At 36.3% G+C, this 24,159-nt stretch overlaps 2 protein-coding genes across 2 annotated transcripts; one reads left to right on the plus strand and one right to left on the minus strand.

The window, feature by feature from the left end:
• Positions 1-11,644: 11,644 nt before the first annotated feature.
• Positions 11,645-15,633, minus strand: LOC110705793 (receptor-like protein kinase FERONIA). The gene is made up of 3 exons (XM_021883728.1): positions 14,530-15,633; positions 13,742-14,149; positions 11,645-13,359 (listed from the first exon to the last, which is right to left on the minus strand). Exons 1-3 carry the CDS (start codon positions 15,357-15,359, stop codon positions 11,814-11,816), a joined length of 2,784 nt encoding a protein of 927 aa, XP_021739420.1. The 5' UTR covers positions 15,360-15,633; the 3' UTR covers positions 11,645-11,813.
• Positions 15,634-18,093: 2,460 nt separating this feature from the next.
• On the plus strand, positions 18,094-21,270 carry LOC110705794 (receptor-like protein kinase FERONIA). The gene is made up of 3 exons (XM_021883729.1): positions 18,094-19,122; positions 19,353-19,801; positions 20,184-21,270. Exons 1-3 carry the CDS (start codon positions 18,644-18,646, stop codon positions 21,056-21,058), a joined length of 1,803 nt encoding a protein of 600 aa, XP_021739421.1. The 5' UTR covers positions 18,094-18,643; the 3' UTR covers positions 21,059-21,270.
• The last annotated feature ends 2,889 nt before the right edge of the window (positions 21,271-24,159 follow it).

Genomic DNA, 24,159 nt, shown 5'->3' on the forward strand with positions numbered 1-24,159 from the left:
ATTAAACCTTTCACGTCTAGGGAGAAGGCAACTTCGAATATGGATAGGTGTGTCTAGATCTTGCGAATGCGGAATTTTGTATGTGAAAACAAAGTTTAGAAAAAGAAAGAGAGAGAGATGAAATAATCAAGAAAACTTGATGAGAATTAGTGAATGATTAAGAGAGAATTAGAGAATTAATGATTGCGAATGAAAACTGATTGTAGGTGAAAATTCGTGAGAATTGGTGAATGAAAACGAAGTTTTTAATACCTTATTTAAAGAGGAATCAACCAAAAAGATAAAATATCAAAACAGAGCACTTGGCGCACGCAAAACGAGATTGGCGCACGCAAAACAGAGCTGGCGCCAGCACCAGCTTATTGGCGCTAGGCGCCAATGGCTAGCACCGGGCGCCAGGCCTGGTTCCAGGCGCCAATGCCTAGAGTCAGGCGCCAGACCTGTTTTTGACGCGTTTACGAAAATCAGATAAGTTTGCCGTACTGGAGGATAAAACCGTATCTTTTCCTCGAAAACACTTTTTGATTTTAATTAAAACTCTGAAAAGTCAACAAAAAGTCAATTTATCAATGCTAATTGAATTATGAATGAAAAGAACCTTCTAGAAGAATCTAGAAGACTAAAACCATTCCTAATTGCATTAGGAATGATAAATCATATTAGGCCCCCCCCCTAGATCATTGGGCCGTACATAAGGCTCAAACCGGGCCCAATTTAGTAAATTGGCCATAACTTCCTCAATATTCATCGGAATTATATTGGGCTTATAATATATCCTTGGAAAGGTCTTTGCAAGCCCCATCCAACTACACTACTATTGGACCCATATCATGGACCAACCAAACTGGATTGGCTGTTTTCTTAAAATAATTTTTCAAAAACAAAGAGAAGAGAAAAGAAATTAAAACTATCCGCAACACTAGACTTTCCACACTTTCACTTCATTCGATTATGATTCGACGCGAAAGGTACTCATCACTGGGTTTGGTTTTGGGGAGACACAAACGGGTGTCTACAGTTCCAAACGGCATTATATGACCCCGAGGTGTATCTTGTAAAATCTCAAGCCTTTTCGACACATGGCCCCGAAACCTCCAAAATTTCTCAAAAAGCATGGATATTAGCCTTCAATTTTGAAATTTTTTGACTTTTTTTGCCCGGAAATAAAAATTGTCGAAATGTTTACCTTGGCTTCTAATACTCTCTGAGAGTCCAATTGGGTGGGTGGAACCATCTAATTTGCCTTTAAATGGCCAATTTACCGATTTACAACTTGCATCGATTTCATTAACTCAAGCCTACCATGAACATTTATGACAACATATAATGATCATTTATGGTTCCAAAAGGAATTATATGACCCCGAGATGTATCCCCTAAAATCTCATTTCTTTTCAACACCGGGCTCTAAAACCTTCGAAATTTCCAAAAAAATTAAAGCATGGATATTAGCCTTCAATTTTGGAATTTTTTTTGAATTTTTTCGCACAAAAATAAAAAGCCAAAATGTTTACCATGGTCCATAATACCCTCCCGGAGTCAAATTGGGTAGGTGGAACCATCCAATATGCCTTTAAACGACAAATTTATCGATTTACAACTTGCACCGATTTCATTATATCAAGCCTACCACGAACATTTATGACAACATATAATGACATATGGTTCTAAACAGCATTAAATGACCCCGATATGTATTCCCTAAAAACTTAAGGCTTTTCAACAATTGACCCCGAAACTTTCAAAATTTCTCAAAAAGCGTGGATATTAGCCTTCAATTTTGGAATTTTTTTACCTTTTTTCGTCCGAAAATAAAAATTGGCGAAATATTCACCATGGTCCCTAATACATTCCAGGAGTCCCATTGGGTGGGTGGAACCATTCAATTTGCCTTTAAACGACAAATTTACCGATTTATAACTTGCACCGATTTCATCAACTCAACCCTATCACGAACATTTATGACAACATATAATAATCATATATGGTACCAAACAACATTATATGATACTAAAATGTATTCCTTGGAATTTAAAAACTTTTCGACACCGAGTCCCAAAACCTTAAAATTTCGTAAAATGTGTGGATTAATCAATTTTGGAATTTTTTGACTTTTTTCGCTCGGAAATAAAATTGCCAAAATGTTTACCATGGTCTATAATACCCTCCGGAGTCCAATTGGCTGGGTGGAATCATCCAATTTTCCTTTAAACAACCAATTTACCGGTTTACAACTTGCACTAATTTCATTAACTCGAGCTTACCACGAACATTTATGACAACACATAATGATCATATATGGTTCCAAACGGCATTATATGACCCCGAAATGTATCCCCCTAAAATTTCAAGGATTTTCGATACCGGGCCTAGAAACCTCCAAAATTTCTCAATAACCGTGAATATTAGACTTAAATTTTTGATTTTTTTTTTTTTTTTTTTTTTACTTTTTTCACCTGTAAATAAAAACTACCGAAATATTTACCATGGTCCCTAATACAATCCGGGAGTCCAATTAGGTTGGTGGAACTATCCAATTTGGCTTTAAATGAAGAATTTATCGGTTTACAACTTTCACTGATTTCATTAACTCAAGCCTACCACGAACATTTATGACAGCATACAATGATCATTTATGGTTTAAAACAGTATTATATGACCAAGAGATGTATTACTTAAAATCTTAAAGCTTTACGACACTGAGCCCCGAAACCTAAAAAATTTCTCAAAACGCGTGGATATTAGTCTTCAATTTATGAATTTTTTAACTTTTTTTCGTCCGTAAATAAAATTGCAAAAATGTTTACCATGGTCACTAATAAGATTTGGGAGTCTAATTGGGTGGGTGGAACCATCCAATTTGCCTCTAAACAGCCAATTTACCGATTTACAACTTGCACCGATTTCATTGATTAACTCAAGCCTACCATGAACATTTATGACAACATATAATGATCATATACGTTTCCAAACGACATTATAGGACCCCGAGATGTATTCCCTAAAATCTCAAGGTTTTTAGACACCGTATCCAATCTCAAAATTTTCTCAAAAACGTGGATATTAGCCTTCAATTTTGGAATTTTTTGACTTTTTTTGCCTGTAAACTAAAATTCCCGAAATGTAAACCTTGGTCCCTAATACCCTCCGGGAGTCCAATTAGGTGGGTAGAACCATCCAATTTTCCTTTTAATAGTGAATTTACTGATTTACAACTTGCATCGATTTCATTAACACAAACCTACCACGAACATTTATGACAATATATAAAGATCATTTATGGTTTAAAACAGTATTATATGGCCCCGAGATGTGTCCTCTAAAATCTCAAATCTTTTCGACACCGGGCCCCGAAACCTCAAAAAATTTTCAAAAAGTGTTGATAATTAGCCTTCAATTTTTGAATTTTTTACTTTTTTTTTGCTTGAAAATAAAAATTGCAGAAACTTATACCATGGTTCCTAATACCCTCCGATAGTCCAATTAGGTGGGTGGAACCATCCAATTTGCAATTAAACAACCAATTTACCAGTTTCCAACTTGCACTTATTTCATAAACTCGAGCCTACCACGCACATTTATGACAACATATAACGGTCATTTATGGTTTCAAACGTCATTATATGACCCCGAGATGTATCTTATAAAATCTCATTTCTTTTCGACACATGGCCCTAAAATCTTCGAAAGTTCTCAAAAAACGTGGATATTAACCTTCAATTTAAGAATTTTTTGACTTTTTTTTTGCCTGGAAATAAAAATTGCCGAAATGTTTACCATGATCCCTAATACCCTCTGGAGTTCAAATTGGGTGGGTGGAACCATTTAATTTGCTTTTAAACGACCAATTTACCAATTTACAACTTGCACCGATTTCATTAACTCAAAACTACCACGAACATTTATGACAACATATAATGATCATAAATGTTTCCAAACGGCATTACATGACCCCGAGATGTATTCCCTAAAATTTCAAGTTTTTTTCGACACCGTACCCAGGCCAATCTCAAAAATTTCTCATAAGCGTGGATATAAGCCTTCAATTTTGGATTTTTTTGACTTTTTTTTCCCGTAAATAAAAAATCCCAAAATGTTTACCATGGTCACTAATACCCGGCCTCCGAAAGTCCAATTAGGTGGGTAGAACCATCCAATTTTCCTTTTAATGGTGAATTTACCGGTTTACAACTTGTACTGATTTCATTAACTCAAGCCTATCTATTTTGGTTTATGGTTTACAACTTGTACGAACATTTATGACAACATATAATGATCATTTATTTATGGTTTAAAACAGTATTATATGACCCTGAGATGTGTCCTTTAAAATCTCAAACCTTTTCGACACCGGGCCCCGAAACCTTAAAAAAATTTCAAATAGCGTGGATATTAGCCTTCTATTTTGGAATTTTTTAACTTTTTTTCGCTCGAAATAAAAATTGCAGAAATATTTACCATGGTTCCTAATACCCTCTGGTAGTCCAATTAGGTGGTTGGAACCTTCCAATTTGCAATTAAACGGCCAATTTACCAGTTTCTAACTTGCACTTATTTCATAAACTCAAGCCTACCACGAACATTTATGACAACATATAATGGTCATTTATGGTTTCAAATATCATTAAATAACCCCGAGATGTATCTAATAAAATCTCATTTCTTTTCGACACATGGCCCTAAAACCTTCGATAGTTTTCAAACACTACTAGAAAATAGCTGAATTCCAACGGACTGCTTCCGACGGACCCAATATTCCGTCGGAAAAAGGGAAATTTACGACGGATTTTTTTTTTGTCGGAAATTTTTGACGAATTTATAGTCCGTCGGAAGTTTCCGATGGAATATTGCGTCGGAACATAATTTCTTTTTTTTAAAAAAACATTTCCGCTACAAAACCCTAAACGAACTTGAGAAGCCAACCCGCCTCTTTTCTCTTCTCCTCGCCACTCTCTCTCTTCTCCCTTTATGTTCCTCTCACTCTCTCTCCTTTCGTTCTCCTCTCTCTTCTCCCTCTTATCTTCTTCTCTCGATCTCCTCTCCCCCTCTCTCTGTCTTTCCTCTTCTCTCTGTTCTCTCTCCTCTCGTTCTCTTGTACTTTCCCCTCTTTCGACCACCACACCACGACATCAATAACAAAACACCACCGTCATCAACAACACACCAACGACATCAACAATAATTAACCACCGACATCAACAACAACAAAGGTTAACTACTTGAAAGGTTTTTTAGGCCAAATTCGGCCATGAAAAATTTAGATCTTGACTTTTCATGGCCGAATATGGCCTTGTTAAACCGTTTCCGTGGTGAAATTTGAAGCATATTTCAATTTCAAGTATGTTTTATGTTTTAATTTTTCGATTTTTGTTTCCGATTATTATTTTTATTAAAATATGGATTTCGGTGGTGGTGGTGGGTGTGGTTGATGTGCGTGCGTTTAGCATTTGCAGTGGTTTGTGGTGGCTGTGAGATATGGGCTTAGGTGGGGTCGGGTTTGGTCTGGTCTGGGTTAGGATTTGGGTGTTTAGGTGGGTGGATCTGGGTATGGGTGAGGGTGGGGTTTTGGTTAGAGTTCGGTCAGGGTGAGAGTAAGGTGGTGGTGGTGGTGGTGCTGTGGATAGGTTAGGGTGGTTGTGGTGGTGGTGATGTGGATCTAGGTATGGGTGGGGTTGGTGTTGTGGATAGGTTAGGGTTAGGAAGTAGGTGTGGTTGGGGTTGACAGGGGTGTTTTGGGTGGTAGGAGGTGGTGATACGCCATGCCGGTGGTGGCGCGACGTATTTTTTTCGATTTCTTGAAATTGTTTTCCGACGGAATTTCTGTCGGAAATTTCCGACCGAATTCTAAATTCCGTCGGAAATTTCCGACGGATTTTGCCGGTGCCAGAACTGACTCACGACGGAAAATTCTGTCGGAATAGTGTTTCCGACGGAAATTTCGTCGGAAAAGGTCATTTTTCCTACGAACGCTTTTCCGACAACCATTTTCGACGAAATTCCGTCAGAAACACCTTTTCCGACGGATTTCATGGTGTTTTCGACGGAATTTTTCCGTCAGAAATGGGCCTATTTCTAATAGTGAAAAAGCGTGGATATTAACCTTCAATTTAGTAATTTTTTGACTTTTTTCGCCCGAAAATAAAAATTGTCGAAATGTTTACCATGATCCCTAATACCCTTTGGGGTTTCAATTGGGTGGGTGGAACCATCCAATTTGCCTTTAAACGACCAATTTACCGGTTTATAACTTGCACTGATTTCATTAATTCAAGCCTACAACGAACATTTATGACAAAAAATAATGATCACATATGGTTCCAAACGACATTATATGACCCTAAGATGTATTCCCTAGAATTTCGAGACTTTTAGACACCAGTCCTCGAAGACTCCAAAATTTCTCAAAAAGCATGGATACTAGCCTTCAAATTTTGAATTTATTGACTTTTTTTCGTCCGTAAATAAAAATTGCCGAAATTTTTACCATGGTCACTAATACACTCCAGGAGTCCAATAATTGGGTGGGTGGAACCATCCAATTCGCCTTTAAACGACCAATTTACTGATTTACAACTTGCATCGATTTCATTAACTCAAGCCTATCACGAACAATTATGACAACATATAATGATCATATATGGTTCTAAATTGAATTATATGACCCCAAGATGTATTCCCTAAAATCTCAAGGTTTTTCGACACCGTACCCAACTTCAAAAAATTCTCAAAAAGCGTGGATATAAGCCCTCAATTTTGGAATTATTTGACTTTTTTCGCCCGGAAATAAAAATTGCCGAAATTTTTACCATGATCCTTAATACCTTTCGGGAGGCCAATTGGATGGGTGGAACCATCCAATTTTCCTTTAAATGGCAAATTTACTGGTTTACAACTTGCACCGATTTCATTAATTCAAGCCTACCACGAACATTTACGACAACATATAATGATTATATATGGTTCCAAACGGCTTATATGACCTCGAGATGTATCCCATAATTCTTAAGGGTTTCGACACCGGGCCCCGAAACCTCCAAAATTACTCTAAAAGCGTGGAAATTAGCCTTCAATTTTGGAATTTTTTTGACTTATTTTCGCCCGGAAATAAAAAAATTCCGAAATGTTTACCATGGTCCCTAATAACCTATGGGCGCCAAATTGGTTGGGTGGAAATCAGGTTGACCGGAACCCGAATAAATAAGGTTAGGGTTAGGATTTATGACTCGAAAAATTAAATGGGGCAGGTTCAGGTCAGGGGTTTTTGACCATAAACCAAAATGACCCGAATCCGAAATGACCCAACCCGACCCCGATTGCCACCCCTACTTTAAACGTCCAATTTACCGGTTTACAACTTGCACTGATTTCATTAAGTCAAGCCAACCACAAACTAACATTTATGACAACATATAATGATTGTATATGGCTCCAAATGGCATTATATGACCCCGAGTTGTATTTCCTAGAATTTCAATACTTTTTGACGCCGGGCCTCGAAACCTCCAAAATTTCGCAAAATACGTGGATATTAGACTTCAAGTTTGGAAATTTTGAACTTTTTTTCGCCCGGAAATAAAAATTGCCGAAATGTTTACCGTGGTCACTAATATGCTCCGGGAGTCTAATTGGGTGGGAGGAACCATCCAATTTGCCTTTAAACGGTCAATTTACCGATTTACAACTTGCACCGATTCCATTAACTCAAGTCTACCATGAACATTAATGACAACAAATAGTGATCATATATCATAACTAAAATTCGGCCATATTGCGACTGCCTCTGACGGTCGTTGAAAATAGCAAAAACGGTCGTTGAAAATGATTGAGGCCGTCAACGGTCGTAACGTGGTGGTCGTTATTTACATGGTCGCAGAAAACAATAATTACGGCCGTTTGACGGTCGTCGATTTTTTACGACCGTTTTTAATATTTCAACGACCGTTAGGTAAACGGTCGCAAAAATTAAATTTTACGACCTTTTTTATAAGCAATTGCAAATTTGAGAATTAGCGACGGCCAAAGGCGGTCGCTAAAAAGTTTAAAAAAAAAAAATCCACCCACATCCTGTAATCCGCAGCCAGGGATCCCACCATCCAAACCAACTGTACCCAACGCTACTACACACCACCATCACTTCCCACCTAATCCACCACCACCACCCTAAACAACATTGACCCACCATCGTCGCCCACCCAAACAGCCACCACCGCTACTTCACCTCAACCCACCGGCTCTCACCCGAAACACCCTCAACACACAACCACCAAACGCCTCACCCAAAAAACCCTCAACCCACAACCACCCATCGCCTCTCACCCGAAACCACCTTTACCCACCAAACACCTCTAACCCAAAACCTCTTTTTTTTTTTCTTTTATACAATTGAATAAAAATATCTTATATTCATCTTCAACCTATATTATCTTAAACCACCATATTCAACCTACAAAATTCATTCTTCTGGTTCAAAAATTAATTAAATTCTTATATTTTGTTTAATTTCATAATTACATTAATCATCATATAATCAAAATTTTAGCTTCATATAATCGTTTTTCCCTTTATTCATGGAGTACAAAATCAATGGAAAACTTCGTTAATAATCTCTTATTGTAGTCTCTTCACCCCCACCCTTTTCAAGTTAAAGTAATTTATTTAATGATTCGAATAATAATTGTTTTAGTATTAGTCAAAATTATATTGTGCTTGAGTTTGATATAATTTCAAATTCATCTGCAATTGGATTTTTTTTTTGAATAGCAATCCGCCATTGTTAAATATTAAAGTTGAATAAAGGTTGAAGATGAGTATAGGTTGAAGATGAATAATATTGTTTTATTTTTTTTAAAAAAAATTAAAATTATGTAAAAAAAAACTACTAAAGTAAAAAAAAAAAAAAAAAAAAAAAAAAAAGTGAACAGGACATTTCAGACTTTAGAGGCATGATTTTAGGTAAACTTACTTTCTTTCTTTTTTTTTTGAAACATAGAGTGATTTTTTGGAATATTTTTAACAGAATATATGTATCCTTTTTTATCTCAAGTTTGAAGAAACTAATTAGCTAAAAAAGATACTGTACAATTATTTACCCCAAAAAAATTAATTTTTTTTTTTTGCAAATAAAAATTGAAACTTACGTTGTAGTGGTTTCAAAAAGTAATTTTTTTTTTAGGGGGAAAAAATAGTTTCCTACTTTCCTTGAATCATGGTAATTTTTTCCCCTAAATTTATCCTTAATTATCTTTGCCCAAAAAAATTACAGTATTAAAATAATACATTGTTGAAAGGATATTCAATGGCTATACAAATATTGTGGCCACTATATTGAATGGGCACTATATTTTTTTTTCTCATCAATATGTTCAGCTTAGACAACATTTTCTGTTATAACCCCATACTTTTGGAATACTTCTCTCTGTGGTTGATAACTTTTCCATAAGACTACTCCATATACTAAAAAAAAGGAAGAAAATTCAAACAATTCTCTTCACCTCAATGCACTTCACATGGTTATCATTAATTTGTTTTTCTATTTCCAACCACTCCAAGCGTAATATTCTCTTTATATCGTTATCATAATTAAATTGGACAAATTTTTAAATAAATCGGATGTACAATAAATATTGTAATCCGTTATAAAGTTATCTCTAAATTGAGTAAAAGTTACCCTAATATGAATAAAAGTTACCCTAACATAAATAAAAGTTACAAAGTATTTATGCATTGTTAACAAAAGTTACCAAAAAAATTGTAAAAGTGACCCTTAATTTAATAAAAAGTGACCCCCGATACACAGTAAATTACTGTACATCGGATGTACACAAAAGTTATTCATTAAATTGTAGGTAATAAACATTGCATAATCAAAATACAAACTATTGTGTGAGGCAAGCACATTTTTTTACTTCGGATGATATTATCCAACTGTTTATTGGATGTGATTAATTGGTTGGATGATATTATTTATTGTGTGGATGATATTATTAATTGTATAATATTTGATGGATGTTATCATTTAAAAATGGCTCTAAGTTGTTTTTTGATGTTTAGAGAACCATAAGATTGGGGTGAGTAGGGATGACAATTTAATCTGGGTTCGATTCGAGTCCAATTCGATCCGAAGGAAAAAATTAGATCCGAAACCGAAATTAAAAAAAAAAATCCAAATTCGAATCCGATAAAAAAGTGCGAGTCCTAATAGAATTCGGATCGGATTCGGACCCTGTAAAGAGTCCGATCCGTGAAGAGTTCGATCCGAGTCCGGTTATTTTATGTATATGGGCTGTAGAAATATGCTAACTATAAAAGCCCAAGTGGAAACCCTAAAACTTTTTCAGCCGGACCACTTGAGCTATGATGGAAAAGTCACCTATAATAATATTACAGTTAGAAGAGATCAGATGGATCACATGCATGCATACTCGGTTGTAGTCATACTTTACCGTATTTTGTTAACATATAACGTCACATATGTAGTATCTTATGGGTAAAAGACGTTCTACCAATTTACTTAGTGGTCATACTCTACACGAATTGAAGTTCATTGATTCCTTCCATCTTCTCCAATATAACAACTCACATGCAATGTAACATTTTCATGAAAATTGTATTGGTCCATAGCATAGCTCCAGTCGTACAAGTTAATGAATATTTGTCTTGTTCAATATGGCATACAATTTAATGTTTAAACTTACCAAGTACGACCACGACGACCATTGACTATTCAAGTCAATTACATGATCACTTTAATTTTGTGCAAATTGTAATCAATCAATTCAATGCCACAATGTTGTACTGTAAGGAAGAAAATTCAACATTTGCATGGAATTTGCTATCCACCACTTAACGTACTCTTGATAAATATCTAACTAGAGGACCATTATTTATATGAATGGAAATGACAAGAAAAAGTAATATTATTATACCATAAAGCTGGCTAATTGTATGGGTTCGTGATCTTGACTCGTTATAATAATTTAAAACGCCCTTTCAATTCATCACTCTCACTATCGATCAATCGTTGTATTTATTGAGCCACTTGTAGGACAATTCTTAAATTTGCTTGTATCTTTTATTTGTATGTCTTTGCTTTGTTTGTCTAGTTTTAATAATTCTTGGTACTCTTCTTTTACTTTTCTTCATTCCTACTTTTCTAGTCACTTGATTTGTTTCACTCTCAAAGAAAGCTAGTATTGAAAGGATGTTGTTTGGTTTCTTTTGTAAAAGCAAAAGTCTAGTAAACAAAAGCAAAGAGATATAAAGTAAGAGATTTATTTTAAAAGTGACGTAATTTTTTTAAAAAGAAGAATAAAAGGTTGTCATAAAAGTAATAAAATAAAAGTGAGTAGAATTTAGATCGAATAACTAACGAAAATCTAAAGTGAGTCGAACAAAATTAGAAAAATGCGGGGTTCAGTATTCCTTTCCACCTTTATTTTTTTGAGTCAATTTTTTTAACCTTATTTCTATGCAATTATATTAAGAAAAATAAGCTCAGATAAGATAGGAAAAAAAAATCTTACAAAGGTTTTGACAATCGAAATTCAATTTAAAACTTATTAATTTATGATAATTTCATATAAATGAATTTAGGTGAATATAAAGCGCACTTTAGAGACATGTTTGTTATTGCCTAAACCAAACCTTAGAAGAAAATTACTACTCGTTAACAAATATTTTGTTCAAAGGATGAAGTGATTTGAAATGATGATGTATATATCTCTTATACATGGCAAAAATGAAAAATTACATGAAAGTTGTTTATAATATAGCAATATAAATAGTTTCTTGTAAAAAAAAAAAATGGAATAGATTCATCTTGCTGTCGGATGAGTGATCTCAGAAAAGACTGAACCAGGTTTGGAATGAGCAAGATAATCCGAAGATGAACTCGTCGTAGATTTACTGTTACTGTCCATAAACTTCTTTGAAGTACCTTCGACAACACTACTTTGAGAAAAGTTATCTCCTGAGTTCGTCGATATATCATTATCTGTAAAACCAACATCGATAGCACTTAGATAACTAATACTTAGATCGAAACTTTCATCCGGTGTACCATTTGCGATGTTGTTATCTTCGGCAGTTTCTTGAAGTTGTAACGCAAACTCTAACCCCCACACTACGTCTCCCATCGAGGGACGCTCGATCCCTCGATCACGAACACACATGTTAGCTATCTCACCGAACTTCCTTAGACTCTCGGGTGCAATCTGCCCCGTAAGGTTCGGGTCTACAATAGTATGGAGGGTTCCTTTTTTGTAGTGACTTCGTGCCCATATTGCTAAATTTGCTTGTTGTTTAGGAAGGTTTGGGTTCACTGCAGCGCGAGCACATAAAACTTCGAACAAGACTACTCCAAAGGAGTACACATCGGATTTCTCCGTCAATTGGTGACATCGATAGTATTCAGGATCTAAGTACCCTGCACTCCCTTTGACCGCGGTGCTAACATAAGTAGCACCCGCTTCAGTATGGTCAGGTCCAACCTTGGAGAGGCCAAAGTCGGAGACTTTGGCCGTCCACTTTTCATCGAGAAGGATGTTGGTAGACTTAACATCGCGGTGGATGATAAGGTGTTTTGCACCCGCATGGAGATAATGTAGGCCGCGAGCTGAACCTAAGCAAATCATTAGGCGTTGCTTCCATGACAATGATGTGTGACTTATTTGAGGGTTATGCTTATACAACAAGTGATCTCGTAGGGTGCCATTTGGCATGTACTCGTACACGAGGATCATCTCACCAAAGTCTTCACAGTATCCAATCAAGGACACCAAGTGCACATGTCTTAGCCTCGACAACATCTCGATCTCAGTTTGGAACTCATGAGCTCCTTGCTTTGATGTCGAGTTAAGGCGCTTGATAGCCACAGTAGTGTTTCCATCATCGAAAGTACCCTTGTAAACTTTTCCAAACCCACCAGTTCCTATAATAAGGTCTTTGTCGAAATCACGAGTGGCGGCCTTAATTTGGGCTAATGTGAAATACCGGCAAAGATCAGACGGCAGTTTAGAAGCCACACTAGCTGTAGTTACCGTGGAGCTGGCGGAATCATATAATGGTAATATCCACTTTAACTTGCTACTCTTCTCCGTGGTGGTTGTACTCACGTATTTTTGCTGCTTCTTATTCCTTCGATATATGATGATAAGACATACAAATATCAAAAGTGAAACTAGAGTCGCTCCAAGGATGCTTCCGATGATTAGAGGCAAATGTTTTGATTTTGCTGGTGTTTGTGTACTAATAGGAGCTTGTATCATACTTTTGGAGGGAGCAGGATTTGGTGCAGCAAGCGAACCACTTGTTGAGCTCAACTTGAAAATCTCCAGCCCATTGAGCAATGCATCGGCATAGCTAAATGCAACATAAATTACCAAGGATATCAAGTTTTGCAAATTAAAATTGCTTCAGTCAGAAATTAAAGTAAATACTTTTAAATACTCAGATTTTTTTTAATTTAAAATAAAAATAATGTAGCAATTTTAGCAAGGCATAATCCTTCAAAATAGTTGTACAAAAAATTTTGACATGCAACTGTTGTAAACATATGTTGTACATATACTAAATTATATTAACAAAAAAAATATGTTTGTCTATTTTAATCTACTCGCTTAATTAGCTTAGATGGACACAAAAAGTATGTTATCAAGTTAATTTACACTTATAGATTAGTTGCGTACTTGTTCATTTGATCAATTGTTTGTTAAAAAAAAACGAAATAGAATGAAGAACTTACTGTGTATCAAAGTCGGGAATAAGGGTCACCGAGAGAAGAACTCTGCTCCGGCTACTAGTTTCATTGACAAGAATTACAAAATCTGTATGAATTGGAATGTACAAGCCGCCAGCAACACGAAGGACATCCATATTTTGCCAGGCCATTTGATTGTTGATGTATATAGAGAACAATCTACGGTTAATATTGTTGAAGAAGGTAGGGTCTAACTCACAAAAATGGAGTCTCACCAGATAATTAAATCCATTATCAACCTCGAACTCCCATGTCATGTTCTTCTTTAGGCGTTTGATATACGGCCCCATCATCCTCATCGTGGAGTAGACTAAATTAGGCGCTAGTACTGTGTAAGGGATGTGTGTACTAGAATTGTGAATGGCTGTGTAGCTTGGGGTGCCGTCAAAAGAACTGTAAATCAACACAAGAAAAATATTTAATGTTGTAACATAACATGATTCAAATTAAAACCACTTTCTTTATACAAATATTTTATGAGAGTTAAATTAATTAAAGATATTATAATTCAAATTTCCCATTAGATGATGTGCTAAACAATAAGTTTTGTGTAAGACGGGTGTACATTAATTTCATTGTAAGACGGTCAGTTTAAGGGTAACTTTAACTATTTTTATGGTAACTTTAACCCCTTAAAGTGTAACTTATAATTGTATCTTATAGTTTCATGATTACATACTATAAAAAACTAATACTTGTAAGATAAATTAATATACACTCGTCTTTTTGGAGAATTTGGGAATAAACAATACAAGAGAAAGAGAAGTAATTACCGCACAAAGTTAACGTCATTGTACCAAGTCCGGTCAATCCCAGTGTCTTGAGAAGGATCCACAGTGTATCCACCAACATTCAACCGTATAACATTTTCCATAGCTAAAGAGTTTGGAAAATCATAAGGATCCAACACATAACCTGGAGGACCACCTTCTAGATAAAGAACTTGTTGCGGGTTATCCGATGACCGGTTAATGTACAGCCATTGAGGCACAGATATAATCTCTACGCTGTTGATGAACCCGAACCCATTAGGACTGCTTGGAGAGAAGGTTAAGTTGATAGATTTTTTACTATGATCTCGTTCTTCTGCTACGGTGACGTAGATCTCCCTCACAAGGCCATTACTTACTTGCGCTGTGGTATTTGGGTTGGCATTAGCGTTGGAAGCAACAAGGTATGCGCTAAAGTTGCGTAGTACTTGGAATCCATTTATTATGAGGTTGAGGGAAGATGTACTGGTGTCGATAACGGGGTTATAGATTGTCGAGGTTGGTGGGTATAAGTAGAGGCGGACGAGTTTAGGCCCCGAAGAATTGACGGGAATGGAATAAGTGACAGTGGCTCGAAACATTCTGGCCTTGTCATATGGTGATTTGACCCCCACCGCCGTAGCTGATGTGTTAGCAGCTACGGCGGATGGTGGATCAACGAGAAAATCTTCGTCGCTTCGCCATTCAAGGGATTGGTCAAATTTAGAGAGGCCAAATTTGATAAAACAATGGTCTTTTGGATGGTACGATTCATTATGTTGGTAAGAGGTAGCAATTGGTAGGAAGAGGAGTAGTGAGAAAATTGAAGGGAGAAGTTGAGGGTAGATAAGCATGGTTGATTGAATTATCTGCACAAGAAAATTAAATTAATGATGGGTATTGGGTAGTGCTAATTAGGATTCTGTGGAATTGAAATTTAAGGCTAGTATTAGCAGAGAGTTTTTGGTTTTTGGTTCATCTCTTTTACTCTGGAAGTCAATGTTTTTCTACGTTTACTATTCAACTCTATTATATGGAGACGAGTCAGGTGGTACAGAGTAAAATCTAATTTTGTGTATGTATTTTTAAAATTAGCTAAGAAAAGTCTTAATTTGCTACTTTGCGTGTCATTATTTTTTTCTTTGTTTTTTTTTTTTTACAAAAAAAAAAAATAAAAAAAATCAGTTATATTCTTTATTGAATCCTTACCATGATGCCAATTATATAAACATAACAGGATTTTAATTTGAAATTAAAAAAAAATATATATATAGTTTGATTAAATTAATTTTTTTGGTTTTTACAAACATCAACATAATGATAAATTGATAATGTTAATTGGTGGCGTTGCTTGGTTTATAGGCTTAGAGAAATTGAGATATTGTCATATTGAGATGCATCCGTATCGGTTTGTTGTGTGTCCAAAACAACCCTGCAGACAGACCAATTATATCTTCAATTGAACTTATGCTCAGTAACAATTCTGTCACTCTTCAAGCACCATCACGCGGCCTGCATTTTTTTACACACAGCCAGTGTCTATCCAATATGCATTCCCAGCCAAGCCGTAGATTTGAAGGTTCAGTAAATTATTTAGCCAAGATAATAGTATGTGTATGTAACATATACTACGTAGTACGCAGCGTGTCATTATTTTCGAACCAAGATAATAGTATGTGTATGTAACATATAGTACGCACAAAGTGAGTATAAACTAAAAGAAATGGATATATAGACTAAAAAAAGTATGAAGTGTCATATTCAAATTGAAGTACTTAGGTATTGAAATGATAAAGGGGTAAGTTTGACAAGTTGATCGATGTTCTTATCATTCCATCTTTTTGAATCTACAAACATCATATCCATGATAGATTACATACATTTTATACCAAGCTACCAAAGCATGAACAATATAACAAATTACACTTTCGTTTAGGACACAAATAATTGACATCAGACTATCCCGGTACATTTAATCATCGGATCTAGACCCTGGTGCACGAGGGCATCTCAGGTACGGTTTGCACCTATCAGTTGACCCGCCTCCACATAAGCAGTTCCCATAAATGTTAGCTTTACAGATAAGGTTGTTCCGCATACCAATTGTTCCGGTGCATTGATTGGCAACGACAAGGTTGGTGCTCAAACTGAAAACTAGTAGGATCAACAGAAGAGTTGAAGGGGAGAAACAAGGACGACGAACGAACAGAATGTTACTCTTACTCATGGTGTTTATCTCTCTCGTATGATCGATTTAATTTCTTATAAAAATGGAAAAAATAAGTGTATTGTGTAGTATGTGATTGGGAGGTTACTTCTGAAGATATAAAATATCAAATGAAGCTTATATAGTGAATTTGATCTCATTAATTATGTAAATAGTACTTGACCCACCAATTATTTTATGTACTTTGTACAGCTTTTTCTAATACTCACTTATATATGGTCTTTTATTTGATAAATTCGGCTTCATCTTTAGTGAATAGTAAAGGCAACAAGCTTCACCATTGTTGATTCGCCAAAAAGTGTAGAAAGTTAGTTTAAATAAAATACAATATTGTACAAGACTACAAGTGAAATTTGTTGAAGGATTAATAAAAATAAGGCAAAAACCTTACTGAGTGAGCATGCATATTAATTATTAACTTTGATGATACAGTAATAGAGTAGTTTCATTCAAAACTTTTTATAAATAGTCATTTTATTTGAATACGCGTATAATATTAGTTTTCATGTGCCTAAAAATATCATTTTACTTTTCATGTGGTCGTCGGTGCAGCCGTATAGATGGGACATTTGGTGCACCCAATCTCACGGAAGCCAAGGACCAATGATATTGATCAGAATACTTATCTTGGGATGAAAATTGAAGTCATAAATTAGAAAAAATTAAAAATCACTTTACGGCGACTGATGCTTGCAGTCTACTACGGAGTATAATATCAGCAATGTACATAACTTAAGATGAAACTATCCACATTCAGTACGTACACAAAATAAAATAATAATTAAAAAAATGCTAAACTTATTGCAATCCTTCTCCTACATTATTAGCCTTATTACACTAACAGCCCTACTAATCACACCAAGCAGTTGCAAGACTAACAATTACCTCATCAACTGCGGATCACCCACCACCACCTCTGCGGATAACAAAACATGGTACACCGACGAGGACTCAACCTTCGCGCCTTTAACAGCCAACAAAGATGCCACGAAAGTAGCCCACGTCACCAATGAGGATCCATCCTATTCAGGCAAACCCCCTTGTAGCGGAGCTCGCATTTTCCATTCACCTTTCACTTATTCCTTCCCCATCTCGCCCGGCCCTAAAATCGTGCGCCTTTACTTCTACACTTCAGCCACCTACGACAATACCTCCGTTGATAACTTCTTTCTAACTCTAAAGGCCGACGGAGGCAATGGTTCCTTCACCCTTTTAGGTAACTATAGCGCTTATCTTCACCAGCAATTCTTCAAGAACTCTATTCCTTTACCATTACTAATACACTTGAAATGAGAGACTGATTGGAGCAAAACTGAAATGAATATATTATGATAGAGGGAAATTAGGAGCTGAACTGAATTGAACTAATTGGAGCTGAGCTGAAGTGAACTGAAATTAAGTAAATGTGAACATGCCTTTAATGAATCAAATAAATACGAGTACTTGTATAATCTAATAAGTACCTTCAACCTCCCTTTATTCATGCTTTGCAATGTTTGGAAATTTACAATATTTACTCGTATATTATTCTATTTGACCTCTTTGTTTATGTATATGTTGAGCAAAATATAATCACATACATAAAGTCTATCCCAATTTAAATCTTCATAGTACCTAGCTAGGTTTTTACATTTTTGGAATTTAGAGATATAATTGGTCGAAAATATACATTGACAACCGTAAAAACTAAAAATGCGTTGAAACTAATTGAGAACAGATGATTGAAATATTTATTTACATAACCTAATAAAATTAATCTAAGTGATTATATTTTTACATAGGTCTCCACCGATAGGCTGTTTCCCAGCAAAGACTAACGTGGGCAGTCAATTACCATTCTCAATCTTAAGGCCAACAGCCTTAGAGACAGTGAGACGACTAAATGTTGGTGGCAGTGACGTGATTTCGGAAATGGACTCCGGCGGAATGTCACGGACATGGTATAACGACGCTAACTACATCGGCGGGAATTTCAAAGGTGCGATCCCTAACCCAAACAGAACCCTGATAACGGACATCTCTTACACAATAGTGCCCAAATACACTGCACCCAACCTCGTGTACTGGACAGCCAGGATCATGGGTCCTTACAATAACAGCTTTAAGTTGAAGAACAATATTACGTGGGCATTTTCTGTGGATTCTGGGTTTGACTACCTGATTAGGCTCCATTTTTGTGAGATTGATCCTAGTGTTACAAATAGACGTCAAAGAGAGTTTGAAGTTTTGGTAAACAATGAGCAGGCTGATAATGAGGTTGACCCCTTCCACTTGGGTAACAGTTTGCGGTCGACTCCGGTGTGTAAGGACTATGTGACTTCCATATATGAGGGTTCAAGCAAAGCTAGTCTATCAATTACTCTTCGTCCAGATACTGGAAGTTATCTCACGTAAGTTTGTTTATTCAATTTTTTTTCAAATTTTAATCTGATAATATTTTCTAAAAAATAATATCATAAGATAAGTTTAAGTGATGGGTAAGTCTTGTATGTGGCTAGCCACACGGTGTGGCAACATTAATTTATAAGAGTAATCTTAAAATCTCTAAATCAACCAATTAACTTTAGTCATTTTTTATTATTTTTATTTTGACGGGTTAGTCTTAAATAATTGCCTTTAGGTATCATGATGTGATATTAAATGGATTGGAAATTTTCAAGATGAGTCAACCAAATGGGAATCTTGCTGGGCCAAATCCTGTTCTCCCCGGCGATCCAAATAGGCCCAATAAGCCAAATTCGTTACCACCAAGAGGTGGTACAAACTCTAATCACTTAATTGAAATTCTGGTTGGTGTGCTAGGCAGCGTTGTTTTCATAGCCTTAGTCATTGCATCGGCATTTTGTTGGTTGTTGCGGGAATCAAGCCAAAATTACTGTAAGAGGCTCCTTCCATCCAATGGCTCCGGATTCTCCTCCACCAGCAGCGGCGGCTCCTCATTACCGTCTCATCTTTGCCACTGCTTCACGTTGCAGCAGATCATGGTCGCAACAAACAACTTTGATGATCATTTTGTCATTGGCGTGGGTGGATTTGGTAAGGTATACAAAGGATCCATTACAATAAATGGTAAGTTCATCAGTATATATGATTAATGATTATACTTTTTTTTTTTTTTTTTTTTTAACAATTCATTTGCATACATCTAATACAAAATTGTTTATCAAGAGGAGCCCTTGTAGTATAATAATTAAAAAGCTTTTTTTGACTTTTTCAACCAAGAAAAAACACAAAATTGTTTTATATCACCAAACTTTTAAAAGTTTTATTTTACCTCCAACTAAAAATTTAAAATTTGTTTTTCACCACATACAATCAAAATATTAAAGTTATAATGTCAAGTGTTGTTATCTCGTGGTATGACTAAAAGTTTAGCTTTATATATTAGTAATTGATCATCAAATTCATGCGTACAAATTACTTAGCACCGTATTAACGAAACTTGTTGCAGGTGGAACTGAAATCATGGTCGCAATCAAGCGACTAAACCCATCATCTAAGCAAGGGGCTCTTGAGTTCCACACGGAGATTGTGATGCTAACAACACTTAGACACGTGCATTTGGTGTCATTGATCGGATTTTGTGACGAGAATGGTGAAATGGTTTTAGTCTATGATTACATGCCTCTAGGAACCCTTCAGGATCATCTCTACCATAAATATTCTTTTAGACACAGTGACAAAATGGATACCCCAATATATGCTCCCATGTCTTGGAAGCAACGACTCTTGACCTGCATCAGGGCAGCACGAGGCTTACACTATCTACACACGGGTACAGGGAGGGTTATCATCCACCGTGATGTTAAGTCCACCAACATCCTCCTAGACAAGAACTGGATAGCCAAAGTCTCCGACTTTGGCATATCCAAAGTAGGCCCCTCTATGAAAGAAGGGGCTCCTACATATGTTAGTACAATAGTAAAGGGTAGCATTGGTTACCTAGATCCAGAGTATATTCGGCTGAAGCAACTCACAGAAAAGTCCGATGTGTACTCATTTGGAGTAGTGCTATTTGAGGTCCTATGTGCTCGGCCTGCAATGATGCCCTTATTGCCAAACGAACAAGTAAATTTGGCTAGGTATGCAAAAAGATGCTACGAAGAAGGTACCCTTCATGAAATTGTTGACCCTAATGTAAGGGACGAGATTGCACCAGTGTGTCTAAGGAAGTTCGGAGAGATTGCTGAGATGTGTGTGCGTGATCAAGGGAGCAAACGACCCTCAATGGAAGAGGTAGTATGGTACCTAGAGTTTGCATTGAAGCTTCAAGAAACTGATGAAAACAACAATGAAATTACTACTAGTAGTATTATTCCTAATTGACAATGACAATGGAATGCGTCGTACTACCAGTGATTTTGAGTTGATCACCACCTCATAGGAAATAATAATCTCATCCCAAACTAGTTCTAATGATCCTATTATAACTACATACATTTATACATCCCAAAGTAGTTCTCTTTATATCGTTATCATAATTAAATTGTAGGTAGTCAACATTGCATAATCAAACTACAAACTATTGGATGAGGCAAGCACTATTTTTTCCCCTTCCGATGATATACTATCCGTCTGTTTATTTGATATGATTAATTGGTTGGATGATATTATTAATTGTATAAATGATATGATACATTTGTTGGATGATTATTTGTATAGATGATATCATATATTTTTTTTTTATGATATGAGTGTTTGTCAAGATGGTTTTTTATTAAATCTAATTAATAATTCGGTGGGGTAGAGGTTAATTAGAAGAAATAAGAAAAAATTAGAGTCTAGTTAAGTAAATTAGTGAGTCATTAAGGAAATAGGTTTACATTATGATGCTTTTAAAAGGTTTTTTCTAACAAATTTTCCTATGATTATTTATCTATAGAAAAATTTAGAATCTAGACCTCGAAATTAAATATCATGTTTTGATTTTCGTTCAATATCTCCTCTTATTTTGTGCAAAAGTCAGATCCATAATGTAAAAAAATTAGAACCAAAATATTCAGCAAAATAAAATTTTGGAAAATTTGATAATTACCACCATCTATTATTTGTCAAAATTTAAAATATCACCTCAAGTTTTTTTTTTTTTTTTTTTTAATTTTACCACCTAGTTTTTTCCAAAAGTTTTAAAAACCCCACCACTTTGTGAGATGACGTCATAGTGAGACCTACAATGACGTTTTCCATCTCTTTCCCTCGTTCTATGGATAACTATGGTCTATGGATGTTCGAAATTCGTTGCAAATACTCTGTAATTTCAACAACAAGGTTTTTTTTTAACACAAAACGAAGAGAAATATATTACTAGCCCCTTGGGCTATAAATATTCAGTACAACAAAAGAGCAGCAAACTCTAACATTACCAAGGCTAATGAAAATTTTGGTAATGCTAGAAAACAGCTGAACCAAACTGTTTGGGTCCAATTTAGTCCAATTGGGCCTAAGCACTAAATGATCCAATTAAAAGCCCAAGGTCAAGGTTCAACTCTCCAATTGTGCTAAAGTCAAAGGTCAGCCCACAAAGCAAGCCAATTGGGCTAAGGCCCAACCTCTCCATGTATGATGAGGTATAAAAGCCATCATATTGATACATTCAAAAGGGGGGGGGATTCATTCTGATTCATTGATAGATTCATATGTTCATTGATATATTCCATAAAAGCCTCAAGCAAAAAACTCTTTTGCATAGTGTCTTCTTCTCACACATTGTACTGACTTTAGCATCGGAGGGGCCTTCCTCGGCAACACCCCCGAGGCTAGTTTACGTGTGTTTACTGTGCAGGAAACCTTCGGCCCAACATAACTTGGACCGAATCCAGCCTTCTCCATTTCAGCGGACCTTCGGCAAGGTCCCATTGTTTTCACCCGAAACAATTTGGCGCCGTCTGTGGGGAAGACTTTCAAAAATCTTTAAGCCAAATACCTAACCAAGATCATCTTGCAATTATCTTAGCAGCAATGGCTAAGAACCGCAAGAGCAAAAGCCTCCGTCAAGGAGCGGGCGAAAAGCCTAAAACCCCTACACCATCGCCCTCGCCGGACCGGAACTCTCCCAAGGGTGCCGGCTCGGGGGGAGGATCATACAAGGAGGATTCCCTATATCCCGTAATTCATGACTCTCAATATAGGCCGGGCCACTCTCGGTCTAGCAGGGGTGAGTCCGATCATAGGACATATTCAGTGTCCCAAAGCCAACCATCGGCTGCGCGCCCTCATTCCCACACTCGGCCGAGGACCCCTTTGACGGGGCCCAGCTCGGAAGAGGTGGCCAGAGCGCTGGCAGTACTCATGGAGGCGATGAGGGCACAAAATATGTCACCACCTCGTGATCGAACTCCTCCGCATACCCGGCATCAGCGGAGGAAGTTAGACCATGATGGTGGGAAGCTTCCTTCCTTCCGGGAACTGGAAGAGTGGGAGGAGGATTCTTGGAAAACCGATTAGACTAACAACAATAGAGCAGTGGTAGATATAATAAAACCTAAAATAAAAACATAAACTAATTAAGAAAGCAGACTAGCTTTAAAGTTTTGAAACAACATCCATAACAGCGATTACACACCCAGATTACATTAACCAGATTAAGAGGAAGCGTCAAGATCAGCATCATAGAGACGTGCTTAGCAAATGGAGGAACTAGGAAGTGATCCTTGTGTCCAATGCTCATCTCCAATCCATAGGCAGCTAAACTGTGAGCCGGAACGTTGTTCTCCCTTGGAACATGCCTAATCAGAATGTTACCATTGGTTCTGAGCAGTTCAGAAACATCATTGATGACTGCGTAATGCGCAAAGCTCATGACGTGGAACATGATCCACTGAATTAAAAAGCTTCTTCAGATATTCAAGGAAATTCTGTGACTTTTCATCATATATATATATATATATATATATATATATATATATATATATATATATATACATATATGATGAAATACTACTACGTACGGACTTGCTATTACACTTAAATTTCATCATATTTTGGAATTATTAATAATTAATAATTTGACCGTACCCTAGGGCAATTATCTACATACTCACAGCCACGATTTGAAATTTGATTCGTCCTGAAAGTATACCCATACAAGCAGCTTTGTTGTGTTGGATAACCACAAGTTTGCGTGCGTTGATATGTAGGAAAACTGAAAAAGTCCGGCCGATTGCCATACAGGATATTGTCATAACCGCCGCCGCCGCCAACAGCATCAGCTACCCCAACATATGATTGTGGTGTGCTCATTCCACTGCTTGCAACTGCTACACAAACAAGTATTTGAACAATTATTACTACTTTCACCATCTTCATTGTGGATTTTTTTTTCTTGCTTTGACTAGATAAGATATGATAGTTGCAACTTGCAAGCACTTGTAATTTTAAAATGAATTATTTGCATCACTTTATAGAGTGGGCGCTTACATTTACGTACG

Source organism: Chenopodium quinoa, unplaced genomic scaffold (assembly GCF_001683475.1).
Source record: "Chenopodium quinoa cultivar QQ74 unplaced genomic scaffold, ASM168347v1, whole genome shotgun sequence".
NCBI classification, from domain to species: Eukaryota; Viridiplantae; Streptophyta; class Magnoliopsida; order Caryophyllales; family Amaranthaceae; genus Chenopodium; species Chenopodium quinoa.